At 35.2% G+C, this 18,600-nt stretch overlaps 1 protein-coding gene across 4 annotated transcripts in view; it reads left to right on the top strand.

The window, feature by feature from the left end:
* Positions 1-6,090, top strand: part of PCDH17 (protocadherin 17) — an 89,075-nt gene extending 82,985 nt beyond the window's left edge. For all 4 annotated transcript variants that reach the window (XM_056110017.1, XM_056110015.1, XM_056110014.1 and 1 more), the window contains one exon: positions 1,381-6,090. In XM_056110017.1, the coding sequence (XP_055965992.1) occupies positions 1,381-2,063 (683 nt within the window). In that variant the 3' untranslated portion in view covers positions 2,064-6,090. The remainder of the gene's footprint in view (positions 1-1,380) is intronic.
* The last annotated feature ends 12,510 nt before the right edge of the window (positions 6,091-18,600 follow it).

The following is an 18,600-nucleotide window of genomic DNA, read 5'->3' as shown; positions in this document are numbered from 1 at the left end:
TTGTCTTATATGAATATTTCATGCTAGAAACTTTTGAGATAAAACAGAGTGTAGCTTATCTCTTTTTGGATAAGGAATTATATATGTGTTTTATTTACAAACACAGAAATAATATATGACTTTGAAAAGTTAGTTATTAATCTAACAAGGTAATTAATTTTTATGTTTTAATTCTAATTTCTTTTTTCCTAGTCTTTTTCTTCTTCAACAGGACATTGTAAATGTGTAGTGATCCTCTTACATCAATTAAAAGGCAAACTTCTAGGTTTTTAAATGTGTAGGGAATTCTAATCCCTTCAATAATATATAAGATGTAAATATCCTTTTCTGATAATAAATGGTTCCTAATTTTAAAAGGATCATTAAGTAGGAGAGGAACAGCCATTTGTAAATGAAAGGGACAACTGGCAAGAAGTAGTTCAAAGTTACAGTTTAAAATATTAGGGTCATGCAAGTCTGCAGCTGTTGTCATAATGAAGGAATTTTCTTTTATATTTTCTTGTTCAGCATGTTTGAAATAGGAATCGTTAAAAAACACTTTATTTAGAATCTCTCTATATGCCTATTCGCAAAGGATAGAAGCAAAATTTCTCACAGAAACCATTATTGTTTGAAATAGGAAATCATGATTTGTCATTCAATCTCAACTGTATCTGTTGACTAAATCCATTTTCACCTACTTACACCAAAAACAAAAGCTAAAGTGAAGAAAACTGATTGCATGATCCATACGCATTTCTAATAAAATAGGAATGTGCACTTTTGACAGGCTTATTCATAACACATTCAGAGAGAAAATTCCATTTGCTGCTCTCAGTAGGAAAAGCAGGCTTTTAAAGGAAATCTTTTATTTCATGACTGTCACCAAAATAACAATTACAGACAAAACAGGGATGAAACATGGAGGGGTAAGAGAAAAAAGAAAAGAAAAACAAAGAAAAACACAGTTTAGGACTTGTTGAGGAAACTCTTAATTCAGTTTTTGTCCTGATATTTGATTTGGAAATAATCCTGGTAATCATTTTTGAAGTTCCCTGTCTCCTAGATGGGGTTTTCAGAACAAAGACTAACTGATATTCCCATGAGATTAGTTTACAGTGATGTTGTATTCTGCTGTGAATGATTCTCCAATGACCACTTTTTACTTCTTCCCCTAGGCTATGGGAATTCGTTAATATCTAGAGAATACACTTAAATAAAACCATTGTCTCAACCAGCAGGTTTATGCAACCCTCCTGAAATGTTTTAATTATTGTTTTCTTTTCCTTTTTAATTAAGAGACCAGAGGTCAAGTAAGCCCACTGAGAGCTGATGGCAGCCTCTAGAAATTTAAAGGCAACCCTAATGATTGGATTTGTTGTTTTCTCTCTTGTTTTGCAGAACCAGAGGAGTGTGTTAATTGCACAGATGAATGTCGAGTGCTTGGTCATTCTGATAGGTGTTGGATGCCACAGTTCCCTGCAGCCAATCAGGCTGAAAATGCAGATTACCGCACAAATCTCTTTGTACCCACAGTCGAAGCTAATGTTGAGACTGAGACTTATGAAACTGTGAATCCCACTGGGAAAAAGACTTTTTGTACATTTGGAAAAGACAAGCGAGAGCACACTATTCTCATTGCCAATGTTAAACCTTATTTAAAAGCCAAACGTGCCCTGAGCCCTCTCCTCCAAGAGGTCCCTTCTGCATCAAGCAGCCCCACCAAGGCGTGTATTGAGCCTTGCACCTCAACGAAAGGCGCTCTGGATGGCTGTGAAGCAAAAGCTGGGGCCCTGGCCGAAGCAAGCAGCCAATACTTGCCCACTGACAGTCAGTATCTGTCCCCCAGCAAGCAACCGAGAGACCCTCCCTTCATGGCATCAGATCAGATGGCCAGGGTCTTCGCAGATGTGCATTCTAGAGGCAGCCGGGATTCCAGCGAGATGGGCGCAGTTCTTGAGCAGCTGGAGCACCCCAGCAGAGATCTGGGCCGAGAATCTGTGGATGCAGAGGAAGTCGTGAGAGAAATTGACAAGCTGTTGCAGGACTGCCGGGGAAACGACCCTGTGGCTGTGAGAAAGTAAAAAAAAAAAAAGCATTGGCATTTTCTTGTCTCTTCTGTTGATTTAAAAACGATCCCTTCCGGTGAGAACTCATTTTACAGGGATGAAGAAAGACCAATGCTGCTTTAAGGCTTTTAGTGAACATCTGAAGTGCCCACAAGTATGTTCTTTTCACTGCTGTTTCTTTTTCAGAGATAACAATGGTTTTATTATGACCAAACATAGATCAGGACAGAATTAAGGAAGCTCAAAGAGAAAAAAGAGAAAAGTGAGAAAAGAAAGAGGAGAGAAGAAAAAGGAGGATGAGGAGGCGAGTTACCTTGTGACAATCTGATAGGAAGGTATACAGTGTGAGAACGGAAGTGTTTCTGAATGCCCCCAAGACTGTCCTCGGTGATTTATGCTGACTTAACTGTTTACCTATAAACCCCATACAAAGCAGGGTCAGAATTTGTCATCTGTGGTGGATTTCTAGCTGACATCACAGGCTTCTACTGAAAAATCCTGAAAGACCTTGCAGTAGTCCAAGCTACACCAAACATTAACATATATTTGTGGTAAACATTTCTGTATAAAGTTACCTGCCACACACACACATATAAACACAAAGAACATTCCATATCATTAGTCGGGAAAAAATTTTTAAAAACTTGGTCATTTGTAAGACACCTCATGTCGTATAAAAGTTAAATGTAAAAAAATATAGTCCATTTTGTCCTGCACACACATAGACTGATTCATATCATTAAAGGAGAAGAAATTTTAAAGGTTTTAAATGCCTCTTCAGCATTTTAGTGTCCAACAAACATATAATTATGGGTAGGTATTAAATTTGACCTAGACAACTCTGAAAATCGTAGTTACAATTGAGTGATGATTATGCAGAGAAAATTAACAAGATTAATATATTGTATTCATTTTTGGACACTAAAATAGCTCAGGAAAGTAAAATGTCTTAGACAAATACAAATCACATGACCATTTAAATGTGCAAATGTAAGAAGATTCAATGTGTTTACATCAAATGACATATTTTTATTGATTTATTGCAGATTCAGTGCATATGAGCCAAATTGTTGAGTGTATAAGAGCTATATTGTGTATTTTATTAAATTAATATATAGTTGTGTTGCAAAAATATTTGGGCTTATATTGTAAATGGCAAGTGTTGCCTCAGTAGCTGTCGAACTCTATGAGTTTTGTTTTTTCCTGCTTCCTTTTCCCCATGGAGTGTGGGAAGCAGTGCCTCAGAGCAAAGTCTCTTGTTTAATGTATAGTCTACCAAGTACTACAGTACATAATCTGTTCAAAATGTGTTTGAGTGAGCTGATGGAGCTAACTGAAAGGTCAAAAAAAAATACATCCGTCAGTCATGGTTATGTGCAAGTCCTTGTAGAAGCTTTTATTAAAGTCATGCTAAATCACAAAAATCACATTTGTACCAATACCTAAAACATCACATTTTTTCAATAACGAGCAATTTTGCCTGTGTAGATATCATGCTGTTGATTGGTTCTCAAAAGTATCTTAAGTGGTTTAAGATGTGTATTCCCATTAGATTTCAAAACCATGAAAAATGCTTTAATGCATGTGTGGTACCAGCACTGGTTACTTGCATTGTGTAGTGTTTTTTAAGAGGTCTGGGTATTAACAAATTGTTTTTCCTTTTTCTCAATATCTTCTGCCTCTTACACTTAGTGTTCTTTGAGAACAATGCACCTTCTATTCCTTCATTTAGTTGCACCTTTTCTTGTGACATTTAGCGGGTTTCAAACTTACTTCCATCTCAAGCTAGGAAACCTCAAATTTCAGGAATTGGAAAAAATAAAATTAGCACTTGCAGAAGTAGCAGCAGATGGGAAAATGCCTTGATTGACATTTTCCTTCAGCGTTTAAATTTTTTGGCATTTTACAGCTTCATGACAAATAGTTTCCAGCCCATACCTTAGAAAATGTGGTGCTGAGTTAAATAAAGGCTGTTTGTGCACTGGAGCAGAAAAATGCATTATTTGCAAACTGGTGGAGAATTCTGTGCCTTCTTTTCTGGCCACCAAGCCAGTGTAGAAACAGCATAAACGTCATAAAATCTTTATATCAAAAATACAAACAAAAGCAAACACATACTAAACTGCATTATGCTTTGGAAATTTAAACTTCAAAAAATTCTATTGAAAGTATTTCTGTCAAATGTCAAGGTTTTTGATTGTACCTCGTTTGCAAAATTGCTTTGAAAGGGAAAGTGGACAACTCCCATCAGCCTTATCCTCTTGAGAACTATATTTGGTTCCTAGTAACAGCCTTTCCAAAGCTCTACTCTTGGTTTTTATTATCCGTAAATGTTTAAATTGGAAAAGGATGGATCTTGTACATGTAAAACCTAATTGACTATATTTTGGACAATTTATGTATCTGAAATGTGTTGTCTTTGTTATATGATGTTATTTTTTATTTTTATTTTTTGGCCAGGAGACTACAGGTTGACTTAGCTTGATAGCTAAACTTTGATGGATTCTGATTTCCATTTAGTCTTATGAAGTGTTGCCTCTCTCTTACTAGATGGATAGCTAGTTGGTCAACTCTAAGGCAGTATATAAATGAAGTCCACAAAGAGAGTAGGATTTATTTTTAAAACAGTCTTAATGCTGAGTAACCAGTTGTTCAATTTATTATATGTGTCTGGAGACATTAAAACATTATAAGATTTAAAGAATTGGTTGTGCCAATGTATAAGGGATTTTTACCTTTAGGCTCTGTGTCACCAGTGATTAACTAGAGTTAGCTGTTTAACACATTACCTGTATTTAGTAGTGACTATTTATTTACAAGTTGGTTGTAATTCAGCAATCAAGACTCTAAGCTTTTATAGTTGAGTTGAGGGAATTTCACTTTTATTCATTTGGCTGGCAACTGCCTTTGTCACAGACCTCTGGTGCTTGGCTTCCAAGGAAGTCTATGAGATGCCAAAATCACCCCCTTTGGGGAGCAACTTGCACTAAAGGGTAATGCATGACTGAACAGCGATATTTCAAGGGGGTTCAGCATAATTCAGAATGTGAAAATTTTTTCTTCGTTCACACCTTCTAAGTAATAATCCCTAAAAAATTCCACACATTTGAAATAAATGATTTGATAAATATTTTGTCTTTTAGGTCCTTATGTAACTGAAATCAAGCACAGAAAATTTATATAAGTTTTATTAAGAAAGTCAAGGTTCTAAAAATTGTTTACTGATGAATAAAATATTGATAATGAAACCATTTTTTATTATTAATGATGAGAGATCTTTTGATCAACAATAAAAGTAGTAAAAATCAGTGTTAGTTGTGCCTATACCAAAGTAAACATTAAAGAGGCTTATCATGCAATTCCAAGAATACTTTTATATTATTTCTTCGGCTGACTTACTTATCCTTCTGGCAAGGAATATATAGAGATTGGCTCACTACTCCATAAATTAATTCAATTCCTGGTTAGGAAATCGCCTTGTTTTGCTTTCCTAAATTAGCTGAGATCTTGTAAAACATGACTTCCCTTTAAAGGATCTAGGCACGGCTTGATTTAAAAAATGATGCCATAAAAAAAAAGTCATGTAGTAATAGAGCAGTATGCTTTATTAGAACCAGGTTAAAGCTGTTTGTTGCCTAATGGAGTAGAAGTTGCTGAGGTGAATAAGTAGACTGAGGTCTGGCATAGTATATGCCCACTCTTTATTGTCTAATTATATTCTTTTGACAACAGACAGCATTTACCAGAGCATTAATTCAAATGAGAGTTTTGGCTATCAAGATGTGTTGATTGAAAACATAATTGAATGAGACCTGATTAGAGTCTGACTTTCCTGGTCCCAGTGTTTTGCAGGTTGGCTATTCCCATTTATCAGCCCCATGATTCCATAAGGTTCTTAGCTGCACCAAGTGATTGGTGAACAAGGACAACAGCAAAAGCAGCATACATTGTATGGATTTATCTCAATGCTATTGTTTAATGGCTGTGTTTAATGTGACCTATCTGGAAAATGAGGACTCCGAATAAAAAGCTATTACTAATAGACATGTTTCCTTCTCTTGAATTCATCAGTATATAAATTACACATAGCATACCACAGGAACACTGATGATAATTATCTTGAAAAGCAGCCACACATCAAAACTATTTTTCTGTTATTTTATAGCTAGTAAAATACAATTAAAATATGATTAAAATTTGATTTAATAATATCATCAATTGGGTTTCACTGGAAATGAGTTAACTGTCATGAAGTTACAAACTAACGAAACGTTAACTTAGTATTTGCAAATAGTAGATAGCTTTGTAAAATCTTTCTAAAGGACCTTAGGAAAAAAAGGTCTCATATGTCCCCTCATAATGTTATAGAATCGATGAAAACATATTTGTGAATGACATTTAAGTAAACTCATGCTTATGTTGGAATCTTAAAATAGTAAGCCACTATTTCTACTAATTTAGAAAATGTCTGTTGAGTAGCCACTGTGAGTTTTCCCTGAACTGTGATGTGTGTTGGTATAAATGGTAAACAGGGAATCATACTCCTTCACAGTCAGTTGGGAGAAACAAATAGGTATTTCTGAATTTACTCTATATAATTTACACTTGCTCATTTGCATTGTACCTCAGTTACTCCAAGAAGGCCATATTTTTGTCCTATCAGTCTAATGAAGTGGCAACTCCTAAATTATAAGCCAAAAAAATATTCTTTCTTTTAAATGTTTTGCTTTAAATTTTGCATTTCCTCTGACAGTCTCACATATATTAAGAAAAATGTATTGATTTTTTTGCATGTATAAGAAGAAAGAGTTTATGATTCAGAACCACTAGGGTTTTGAATTATGGATAACCTAATCATTTTTTAATTCTTTCTTTATTTTTGTTTACTTAGTTTTGTTTTGTTTTGAGCACCAGTTCCATATAATGGCCTAAATTATAGAAAGTAAACTACCTGCAGCTTGCCTTCTTAGTACTTTTGTATTAAGTTTGTCCCTAGATGATAAATAGGAATTGGCATTATGTAGCCTTGACACCATTATCTTTCCATAATGGGAACAATTTCACTTTTAAGAAAGAAAAAAAAGCCTATCATGCTATGTACTGCTTTCAAGCGAGAGGCCAAAACAGACTGCTAATTAATTGACCAGAGTCAAAGGAGTACCTAGTCATTTAAAACAAACAAACAAAATCCCTCTTCACCGTGCTGCAATTAGAAGGAAGTCATGAATGGAATATATATCCATAAATTTATTTTATATCAATAAATTGCTAAATCCTCTCAATTGGGGTATTATGGTTTTCAAGTAGGTGTGCCTACAAGATAAAAATTATATTACTTTAGTAGAGAACAGTTCTTTTAGCATATGAGAAGAATGAATTCTTAAAGGTCACTATGGCATCACTATGATACAAAGAAATAGATCATCAAACTAATGGAGCATTTTCAAGCTCTTAAATGGTCTTGACAATGGTTGTACATGGTTCACCAAGTAAATATATCATTTTCTGTTTATTCTAGACACTAATAATGCTAGGAAATCCATTGTGCATTATGGATTAAATTCTCTGTATTCTTTGAAGAGGGTGCAGCTTTATTTTCTGTTGCTTCTTTTACTATATCAGATAGAATTATTAAAAAAAAAACACTTAGTTTCTTTTCCATTAGGGCGTTTGCCTTGCATGCAGCCTACTGGGCTGACCCGGTTTCAATTCCTCCACCCCTCTCAGAGAGCCCCACAAGCTGCCAAAAGTATCTAGCCCACACATTAATGCCTGGCAAGTTCCCTGTGACATATTCGATATGCTAAACACAGTAACAACAATTCTCACAATGGAAATGTTACTGGGCCCACTCGAGCAAATCAATGAACAATAGGAGGACAGGACAGACAGTGTCAATGATAATTTGTATATTACATGCAAGTGCTAATTAAGGACAGAACTGTGTCAGTGGTTTGTCTTTACCAACTATGTATCATAGAGGCAACTTTTCCCCATTGGATCAAGTTAATTCTATTTCTTTGCATCACTATAACAAATATTCACTTTGAGAACAACTTTTTATTTAATATTTTTAAAATATGCATCAAATTATCTATAATATTCAATAAAATAACACTTTATTTGATTTGTTTTCAAAATCCAGTTTATATAGCTGCCAAATCACTTAATATTGTAAAAACATTTAAAAGTAAAGAACGAATCAAATTTGGAACATTATTCTTGGCCATTGCATTGAATTGTCTTTATATTTTGTTTAAAATATTTAGCATCTGGGAGCCTAAGAGATAATACAGTGGCCAAGACAAGGTCCTTGCCTTGCATTATGTTGACCCGGGTTGATCCCCTGCATTCCATATGTTCTCAGACTACTGTCAAGAGTGATCCTTGAGTTTAGAGCTGGGAGTTAGTCTTGAGCAGCACCTGGTGTGACCCAAAGACAAAAAAGGAAAAACACATTGGCATGCAGTAATCTTTAAAGGAAAATTGTGCTTATTCTCATCAAGCTTGCCACTCATTACAATAATTACACAAATTTAAATCAGTACCAATAAAATGTTTTATATAGAGCTCTTGCTCAAAGCACTTTTACAAATTCACAAGATATTTCTGAATTAAGAATTCTGAAATGAAAAGAGGTGAACGAATTTAACCAGGTCAGTTAGTTAGTATGCCATACATATTCCCTTGAACTGAAACTCTAATTTCTCTCCTATTTCAGGATTTTGAATTCTGCAATTTTTTATCTACAAGCTAACCAAATATATTTTCTTGATTATTATTTTAAATTAATCATCTGAAAATTTAAATTATGGTATTGAGTTGCCCCTTTAAATTGACAATCACAACATATAATTCAAAGTGTATCTATATTAATAGTTCACAACAGAATTAATTTATGTAGTAGGGAATAGGAAATCTATCCTCCAAGTTTTCCTTATTGAAAAACAATATGAGAACTGTATTTCTCTTAAGATTTTCATCAATTTTTGCTGGAATATACACAATTGGTATATAATTCATTGCATGTTCACATGACTAATGCTATTTCTATCCCTTGGACTATATATGGTTTCCTGAGCATCATCAGAAAGTATCCCTGAGTTCAGAGCCAGGAGTAAATCTTGAACACTGCTGGGTGTGACCCAATCCCAACCACCAAAAATATATTTTGAACTTTTATTCTTTATCTTTTTAAAAATGAGTGTTTATTATATTTCTTTGTTTATAGTATTAACTGAATGATATACGTTTATCTATTGTCTCACACAAGACTATTCTTTTTCTAATTATTGTGGTGAGAATTATTCCCAGTAAAGTTCATAAAACTTTGATAAATTCTATGTAGTAATCCTATGTTCTCACATACAAAATGTGTATTCTAGACCTCTGAGGAATCTCCCAGATCCATTGCCATATTTTTTCTTCATTTCACAATATTTCCTCAATATCAACTATCAATAATCAAATATCAACAATCCACTTTTTTATCTATTTATTTTTCCAAAAATATAATCCTCTATGCCTTCATATAAAGAAATCAAATGTGGAGGTAGTAATATTTTAGTGCTAATAATTGCATGCTATAACGACTGTCCAAATATTCTCATTAAACTATGTAAAACAATATATTTTGGATGTAATATCCATCCTGTGTTAAAAGTTCAAAAAGCATTATAAATGTAACAAATTTACACAAAGTAATAGATTAGGATGCATTTAAAATATTTACATGCAGAACTATTTCTTTGACTGCTTGAAAAGGTGACAGGAAGGGAATCACTACGTTGTCGTTACTAACTCTTGTATGTTAAGAAGTCCTCATTTCAGGATCTTGTGTGAAATCCTGTGCTTAGACTGAAGAGAGGTAAGGGCTTTTACTTCTGAGATCTGTGGTTTTTCAAACAGAATTCTTGCCAAAATATCCTTAAAATTGTTCTATATGAACACTTAATCTTTTTCCCCCCAATCTGGAGAACTACGAAATTTTACTTTTAGTTCATAATACAAAGTATGAAAGGACATAAATGAACAGGTCAGATGTGGCTTCTCTGATTATATTCCTTCTGGAGAGTGTGACATCCTAATTCAATTCAACACTAATTTATGGAGCTTGTACTGTGTTTTTGGAACACAATGTTGCCTAAAGATATGATAAAATACAGTCTTTATTGAATGTCAAATACAATGAGAGAGGAAGATGCTTAGGCAAATATGTCACATTTCACTGCATAATTATTGTAGATTTTAGGATATATTTATATATACACACTATATATAGTGTGAAAATGAATTTTACTGCACTGGTAGGATTCTTGAGAATTGTATGTAGGATTTGCAAACAGAACTTGGTAGCTAGAGTTTATTGTACAGTTTAAGTTGATAGACCCTTGGGTCCCTCCCCAGATTCCAGGGCTCTATTTAACTATGGACAATGACTAGGTCCCCTCCTTGATGATGCTCAATCCACTGAATGACTTCCATGTCCTGTTCCACTCAGTCTATTTGCCATCCATGAATGAAGACCGAGTCTTATCCCAAGCTGCCTCATACCATGAACAGTGCCCTGTCTTGTCCCTGGCCTGCCTTCTCTATTTCATGTAAGCTTTACCCAGTCTCTGGTCACAGCCATAGTTGCAAGACATCCTGTGCCTTGTATTCAGCCTCTATTAGGGTCCATGTGGCCTGCCTGTGCTGGATCATATTTTCTGGGTAAACAGCACTACCTGAGAGAGAAAAGAATTCAGAAAATGCTGATCAGGAGAGATAGTTGGGACCACGAGGCTTCCTTTTATTTCATGCCAAATCCCACCCTCAGACATCTCATTTTGCATTCTGATTGGCTACCAGTTCCATGGGTAAGATTGAAAATGATCTGGTGCTCCACACCTCAGCTTCTACTCTATCAGCTGTGACAAGCTTTTGTCGAGTATTGTTACGAAACAAGGTGCAATGTTTATGCAGTAGTGATGGTGGTGGTGGTGGTGGTGATGGTGATTATGCAGTGAAGTAGAGTAGTTTGTAGATAATACAGTGAGAGAAATGTATGTTGCAAAAGACAAAAAGGGAATGAAGGAGGAGAGAGAAAGGGTGAGAAGAGAATGAGAAAGTACTTTAAACTGAGGAAAGGTGAGGTGGGGATGGGATCAAGAATAGCTTCCTGGAGAAGGCAGAATTTGCATTGAATATTTAAGGTGGGACAAGATTTTGGCAGTAGAGATGTATAGGAAATGCATTCTGGAAGAAGAGCAAGGCAGCATGTGCAGAAACATTTATATAAAGCCTGGGTATTTTTAGGTTAGAAAGTTAGAATGGGTCAGAACATTGAGGTAGGTCAAGTTGGGAATGATATCAAATACCGATTTTAGATGTTGCAGGAAGCTTATTTCCAAGAAGAGATTAGAAGACACCTGGATTAGGCCCATTAGTTGGGAGAAACTCTATGAAAGGCTTGCCAAGATGAATGTGAATTCAGGAAAATAACACCAGGACAGCTTGCTTCTGCCTGGTGATCCATTCTTTATAAGATGCTGCCTAATAACACCTTGTTCTTGGGGCAGTTCCAACTATCTAGAGGCAATGCCAACTTTGCTGAATCTTGCAAGCCTTAGCTTCAAACACTCAGCAGAGTATTCATGTGTGTTTCCAACTTCCCAGAAATAATTCTTCCTTTGAATTTGTAATCTTGTTTGAAGCTTTGGGAGGCAAAGGGAGACTGGAGAGAAAGCTGAAGATCAAGGGCATGGGGAGTTTTCTTCCCTAGAAAAGCCACTTTTTACATTTCCAGATTATCCAAGCACATCTTGGTATTTGCTGTGTTATTTTGTTTGGCAAAATAATTCTACTCCTAATATTTTTGTCTATAGTCAGTGTCCCAGGTTATCTTCACCCTCAGGCTAATCAGTATCTTGTCTTAATGCTTCTGTAGAATTCTATGTATATGGTAGGGAAATTTATAATAATTTTTTTCAGAGTGAAATAGGGGCTGGAGCGATAGTGCAGCGGGTAGGGCATTTGCCTTGCAAGCAGCCAACATGGCTGACCCAAGTTCTATTCCTCCACCCCTCTCGGAGAGCCTGGCAAGCTACCGAGAGTATCTGGTCTGCACAGCAAAGTCTGGTAAGCTCCCCGTGACGTATTCAATATGCCAAACACAGTAACAGCAAGTATTACAATGGAGACATTACTGGGCCCATTCAAGCAAATCAATGAACAGCAGGAGGACAGTGACAGTGACAGAGTGAAATAGGGAATAATAACTTTAGTGACTTGAAACTGGGGGTAATTTTGCCCTCCAGAGATATTTGAAAGCACCTAAAGATAATTTTTATTTGCCAAGATATCTGGCATGTAATATCTACTAAACTATTAAATATCCTCCAATATTTAGTAATTTGACTCCCCCCCCCCAAAAAAAAGACTTAACAACAACAACCACAAAAAGTAAATTATGCTCAAGTTGAAAAACACTGATTTGAAAGAAAGAGTTTGAGAAAAGATAATTAAAACACTTGAATTTGTTTTGGATATAATGACCTAAATGAATTGATTTATCTTTTCCCCAAGCTTCCAGAGGAATCCTGGAAATTCTTTTACATTGTTTAACACAAGGAATTCTAGCCAGCTTCTTGTGGTTTTGTGCTGCTCTGATGACTGAGAGGAACAGTGTTTCTGAAGCTGTGAATATTAATTAAGGTTCTAATTAGTATTAATTACAAATTGAAAGAATTTCTTTTTCATAGAATAAAAATGAAAGATGTTGCTTAAATGGTCATTTTGATTATTTTTCTAAATTTAATGTCCTAAGAACATTAAATTTATTTTGATTTTTTTCTTCAAATTTAATGTCCTAAGGAAGGAAGATAAAATGAAGTTTCCCACCTTAAAAGGAATGAATAGCTATCTCAAGTGTCTAGGCTTTTGTTACCTTAGAAGTCAATTGACATGATCAACACCTTCCAATCCAATAATTTTTCCTTAGACACATATGGATTCTGTCTCTGATGGACATAGGGAGCTTTTAGAGGCCAGATACTAGAAAGTTCATGAAAGTGCAGAGGAAGAAGATTAAGCAATGACAATATCCAAGCAAAAGTTAGGTAACTACAAATAATCCAGAATGCTGTAGAATAAATATCTATTGACCTCTTAGTTATCAAATTACAATAAATACTGATCTAATAGTTCGTTCAGACTAACACGTGGAATACCAAAAAATGTCAGGATTGACTTTGTAAATGAGGTTAAGGGAAGGTGAGTGCAAATGGTTTCTTAAAAGTTTTATTTCTCTTGACACATATTCTGTTTTATCCATCTGTAATGTAGGGTGGGCGGTTCCAATGCACATTTTATGAATTTGAACTTGGAATGACTCGAGTTTAAAAATAATAATGGTAATGTGTTAAAAGGGTGACAGGAACTTGAGCAGCAAAGTTGAAAGTCTACACATTGACAAGCTAATTAATATAAATAGTAATTACCATAAGCAACCCATATTTGAGATTGTGTTTGCTATAACTTGGTTACATATGCACTAAGTGTGATAAAAAAAAGAAATCGTAAATACACTCTAGTAAACGCTGGCATTACCAACAGACCAAGAACACTTTGAAGACTTAAGAGACAGAAGATAAAATCTCAGCTTCAGCAATGGAACTTCTTTTCAAGTACAGACTGAGTCTTCATCTCTACACACACAAAAAAATTCCAGCCTTTTTTGAGACTGGAATCTTTCTGTCTTCAAAGGCGATATAATTGCTGATATACCACTACTGTTCAAGCTAATTTACTTCCTAATGGTCTATTTGCATAGTAGAATTTACATTTTATTTCACAGCAAATGTTATGACTCCACCTGCCCTATTTTAGATAGAAAACCAAAACTGAGAGAGAAAATAGGAACTGTTAACAAAGAGAATGAAGACAATGAATACAATGAACATCTCACACACCCAATCCCACTTGAAGCAACAGTGGCTAGAAAAGGGCATGAAAAAGCCCCAAAGCTTTCTACCCACAAGACTACAGTACTGGATTTGTTTCAGTTTTCTCTCTGTCTGTGTCTTCACTGTTGCAGTTCAACAAAGGTAATTTCCACAGGTGACACAGTGCCATACTGAGTTCATTGTGAGGGTATATTCATTTTGAGAAATGTTAAAGACAAGCGAGAAGCTAAATGCAGATGTTGAATGTCTCAAAACTTCAATATCACTCTTGCCTGCCTGACTTACTGGCAGCAGACAGGGGTTCAAACTGTAGATCATAGCTTAATAGAATGCAGTGATGCTTTCTGACCTTCTTCTGGGATCGAAAGCATGAAATTTGAAAATATATTTTCCCCTTTCATTGAGGCACAAGCATCATTATGTATATGCATTTTCCCCCATGCTTCAAGGTTCAAATTCTTTGGTGACAGGTGCCATTTTAAAGGTGACTCATTACAGACTTTTAGAAAGTCCCCTAACAGATGGATTGGATTTTGTTTCCCAGAGAATACTGACAGGTTGCAATTATCAGCAGGTTTTAATCACTGCAACAAATGTATGTATCTCTGTCAATTAACCTATTCTGTAAAGTTAATAACCGCAGACTGAGTATGATGACATGCTGGAAATATATATATTATATATAATATATATAATATATTATATATATGCTGGAAATATATATATATGTATATGTATATATGTGTGTGTGCGTGTGTATGTCTGTGTGTCTGTATCTGTGTCTGTGTGTTTGTGTATTCTAGATAGCAGTTTTTACATAAAGGACAATGCAAATTAATATATATTTAAAAGTTAACTTTTGTCATCACTGTATCACTGTAACACTGTCGTCCCATTGTTCATCAATTTACTCTAGCGGACACCAGTAATATCTCATTTGTCCCAGCCCTGAGATTTTAGCAGCTTCTCCTTACTCGTCTTTCCTAATCCTGCCATATTGGAGGCTCTTTCAGGGTAAGGGAAATAAAGCCCGTTATTGTTACTGTTTTTCACATATCAAATATGTCACAGGTAGCTTGCCAGGCTCTGCCATGGTCTTCATAGCAGATACAAACTATTTTTCTTTTCTTTTTCTGTGCTGTGAGTGGGGTGCGGAGTAATCCCCGAGAACTGTCAGGTATGGACACAAAACAAAACAAACAACTGCTCCAGTCTCCAAAACAAAAAGATTGGGATATTCATTCTCTACAGCAGGATTTTAAGACATCAAACATATTTATTTTTACACTTTTTTTTACTCTGCGTAGGAACTGTTAGAGGTCTTCCTTGTATATTTTTAACATGAAGCAACAACAAAGAGATTTAGTGCTGCTCAGTTCTTACTCCTGGCTCTGCACTCAGGGATCACACCTGGCAGTCTTGTGGGTCCGTGTGGGATGCTGATCTACCCAGGTCAGCCATGCCCTAACTGCTCCAGCCCCAGCTTCTTTTGCTTTCAATAATAAATTTCTTATGAATATTATCATTTGAAAAGATTTTGAATACTGTGTTTTATAAATAAAAGCATTAGGGACAAAATTAAGAATATATAAAACAACTTAAGGACACAAACTAAAGTCATTTTTCTCTGAAAACTTTAATCATTGTACAATAAATGTTACAAACAAATAGACTTGAAAGCAGTTACAGGTACAAAGTTACAGAGATAAGAGTAGATAAAGAAAAAGGACTCAGTATTACTCCTGGATTAAATAGCCTCACTTAAAGTCATAACTCTCCCCTATCACACTCTAACTATGTGACTTTATGTCAGAAGTGGATAAACTCCGGTCTTTGGAGCAAATACAGCCACTAATACAATTGTGCAAATAAGTAGTCATTAGAAGCCAGCTACACTAATTCATTTTTGTGTTGTCTATGGATATTTTCTAGGACAAGTGTATGGCACACAATAGCAGAAATTGCTTTATACTGAGGATGTTTGCCAATCCCCCTATTATATGATTACTATGATTTCAATTTCTCCATCAGTAAAATGTGACTAAGAGTCACAAACTCCTAAGGCAATTCCAGGTACGAAAAGAGATCATACATGAAAAATTTAGCAGCATTTTGAACACTCTTAGTGAGTGTTATTTATTACAGGTTTTTCTCAGTAAAATAAATCCATCCACATTTCACCAGAACACATAATTTCAAAATCCTGTAGAAGGTCTTAGTTGAACAGTTTTTTGTAAAATGAGAGACAACAAAATCTTTCAAGAGTTTACCAGTTGTTTCTCCGACTCTACCACCACCCCAGCCATTACTAGCAACTATAGCTTTTGCACATGAATGGCTAATAAGTTATTTTAAGTACTTAGGCTATGTCACCAGCACTGTGGACCCTTCTACCTTGTTTGCCACTAGCTTGTAGATGTATGTAGACCATGGTCAAATGCTTTTCAGTAAAGTTAAACAAGTGGCAGCTGGCACCATACAGCTCTGTTATAATGAAAACATGAGGTGGCTGCCATTACACAGTCCTGCACTAATGAGAACAGTAGGAGGCTAGCATTACAATGGTCTAATGAAAACAGGAAATGGCTGGCATTAAATTGGTATAATAAAAACAGGAGGTGGCTAGCATTACACTAGTAAAATAAATAAATTAAGAGATGGCAGGCCTCCCCAATCTCATCTCCATTATATATTACCATGGTATCCATGAGTTAGGCCAGACCCACTAGAACTCAAACCTGGGTTTGACTTTTTTTTCATATTGGGCTTCAAAAGTTTCTTCCGTTTCAGTTTTTATTCTGCTTTGGCCAATACAAGCTTGTTGTAAAATAATGATACAATTTACTCTGAAGGATCCTCCTCCCTCCCCCTTTAATTCCTAAAAAAAGCAACATTATTTCCAACTCAGAAGAAGATTGGCTGGAATAAGAGCCAACAATTCAAAAAGAGCTTCTAATTTGGTACTTGCCTTTTCCTTTCCTTTCTCTTTTAAGTATCCAATGGTGACTAAACACTCAGAGCTCCATAAAACACACTAAAAAGGAACACAGAGAGGAGAAAAATGCTGTGGAGGAAAAAAAAAAGAAGAAGCACAAAATCAATTATTTAACTAATGGACTTTTTTTCCCTCTGAACAAAAGGTCAGGGTTTCTCATACATTCATTGGATTTTTAAAAAATGTTGGTATAGCAAGAAGACTGGTGTCTAGTTCTCAGACAATAGATTTACAAGAATTTTCTGTTTTATTGTAACTCACAGAGCCAGCTGTATCTGATTCATCCTGGTCTTTTTAATCCAGGCTGAAAACACAGCAAGTTGGCACAGTTTGAGGTCAGCACATTAAGAGAGAACATTAATCCAACTTCCTCTTCAAGCCTGTGTTCTCCCTTGAACCTGCATCTCCCTTGCTTGTCTGTTTCATTGCTTGCTCTTCTCTACTCTGAAGAAATCTATGTTTACTCTCCTGTACTTCTCCCTTTCTCTCCTCTCATACCTTTCTAAATAACTTTCAATAAAAAACTTTCTTGTTTCATCAGTTGAGAGAGAGAGAGAAAACATTAATCCTCTCCACTACCAAATTCTTCTATCTCCTATTCCTTTCTTTACATGTATTTTAGTAAAAAAAAAAAGGTATGATTTAGATACATTGGAATATTGGGATATACCTTTATTTTTCTTAACAAATAATTTCAAATTAGAACAATACCAAGTTGTACTTGTAATAAAATACTTATATTTCTGCAAAGTTAGAGTTACATATTGCTGTAAAACCTTTTACCTGCCCAAAAAGCAAACAGAAAAAAGTTTGCTCCCAAACCAGCAAACACCGTTGGTAAGTTGCCCAGATAATAAAACAATAGTAACATTGAAATGAAATGAAAATACTGAAATCAAATAAAACTTTGTTCTGTTTTGTTTTGGGGCCACACCGCACAGTATTCAGGGATTAATGCTGGCTCTGCGCCCAGGTATTACTTCAGGCAGAGAGTGGCCAACCATATCTGCCTGGGATTTAACCTGGGCTTGCCGCATGTAAGTCAAGTGTTCTACCTGCTGTACTATCTCTAGGGCTCTCAAAAGAAACTTTGTGAGATAGATTAATATGTAGACATTTGTGATTCTTTGCTCCATAACTTTAATCTTCTATGAAAACTGTTGAATTAGCTTAATGATAAAATCTAATTTAATTAACACACCTATTGTGTATCTAGTGTAAACTAAAAGAGCAAATTAGTGTAGGGGGAAAATAAATCATATCCTATTCCTATCATAATTGCACATTCATGTAAATGTATACATTTCTTCTTGATTATGTCTTTATAAGAAATTACCTAATAGATACCATTAAAATTTAAATAAAGTAATGGGGGGGTAAGTCAAATAACATTCCTAGTTCCCTTTTTTAAAGAGGTGGAACTTAAAATGAAAAATTAGTAAATTATGTCACAAGTTTAAACTGAGATTTAAATCTATCACGTGCTGAAAGTTAATACACATGCTTCATAAAATCTGTTGTTGGGCTTGCATAGGATTCACAGACATGGCTTAATCGAGACACAAAGTGATGTGTGCCATGCATTCGAAATTAGCATCTGGCCCAGGGCCAC

Source organism: Sorex fumeus, unplaced genomic scaffold (assembly GCF_029834395.1).
Source record: "Sorex fumeus unplaced genomic scaffold, SorFum_2.1 ptg000008l, whole genome shotgun sequence".
Taxonomy (NCBI): domain Eukaryota; kingdom Metazoa; phylum Chordata; class Mammalia; order Eulipotyphla; family Soricidae; genus Sorex; species Sorex fumeus.
The sequence above is the reverse complement of the archived record's forward strand: the minus strand, read 5'-3'. Positions and strand labels throughout refer to the sequence as shown.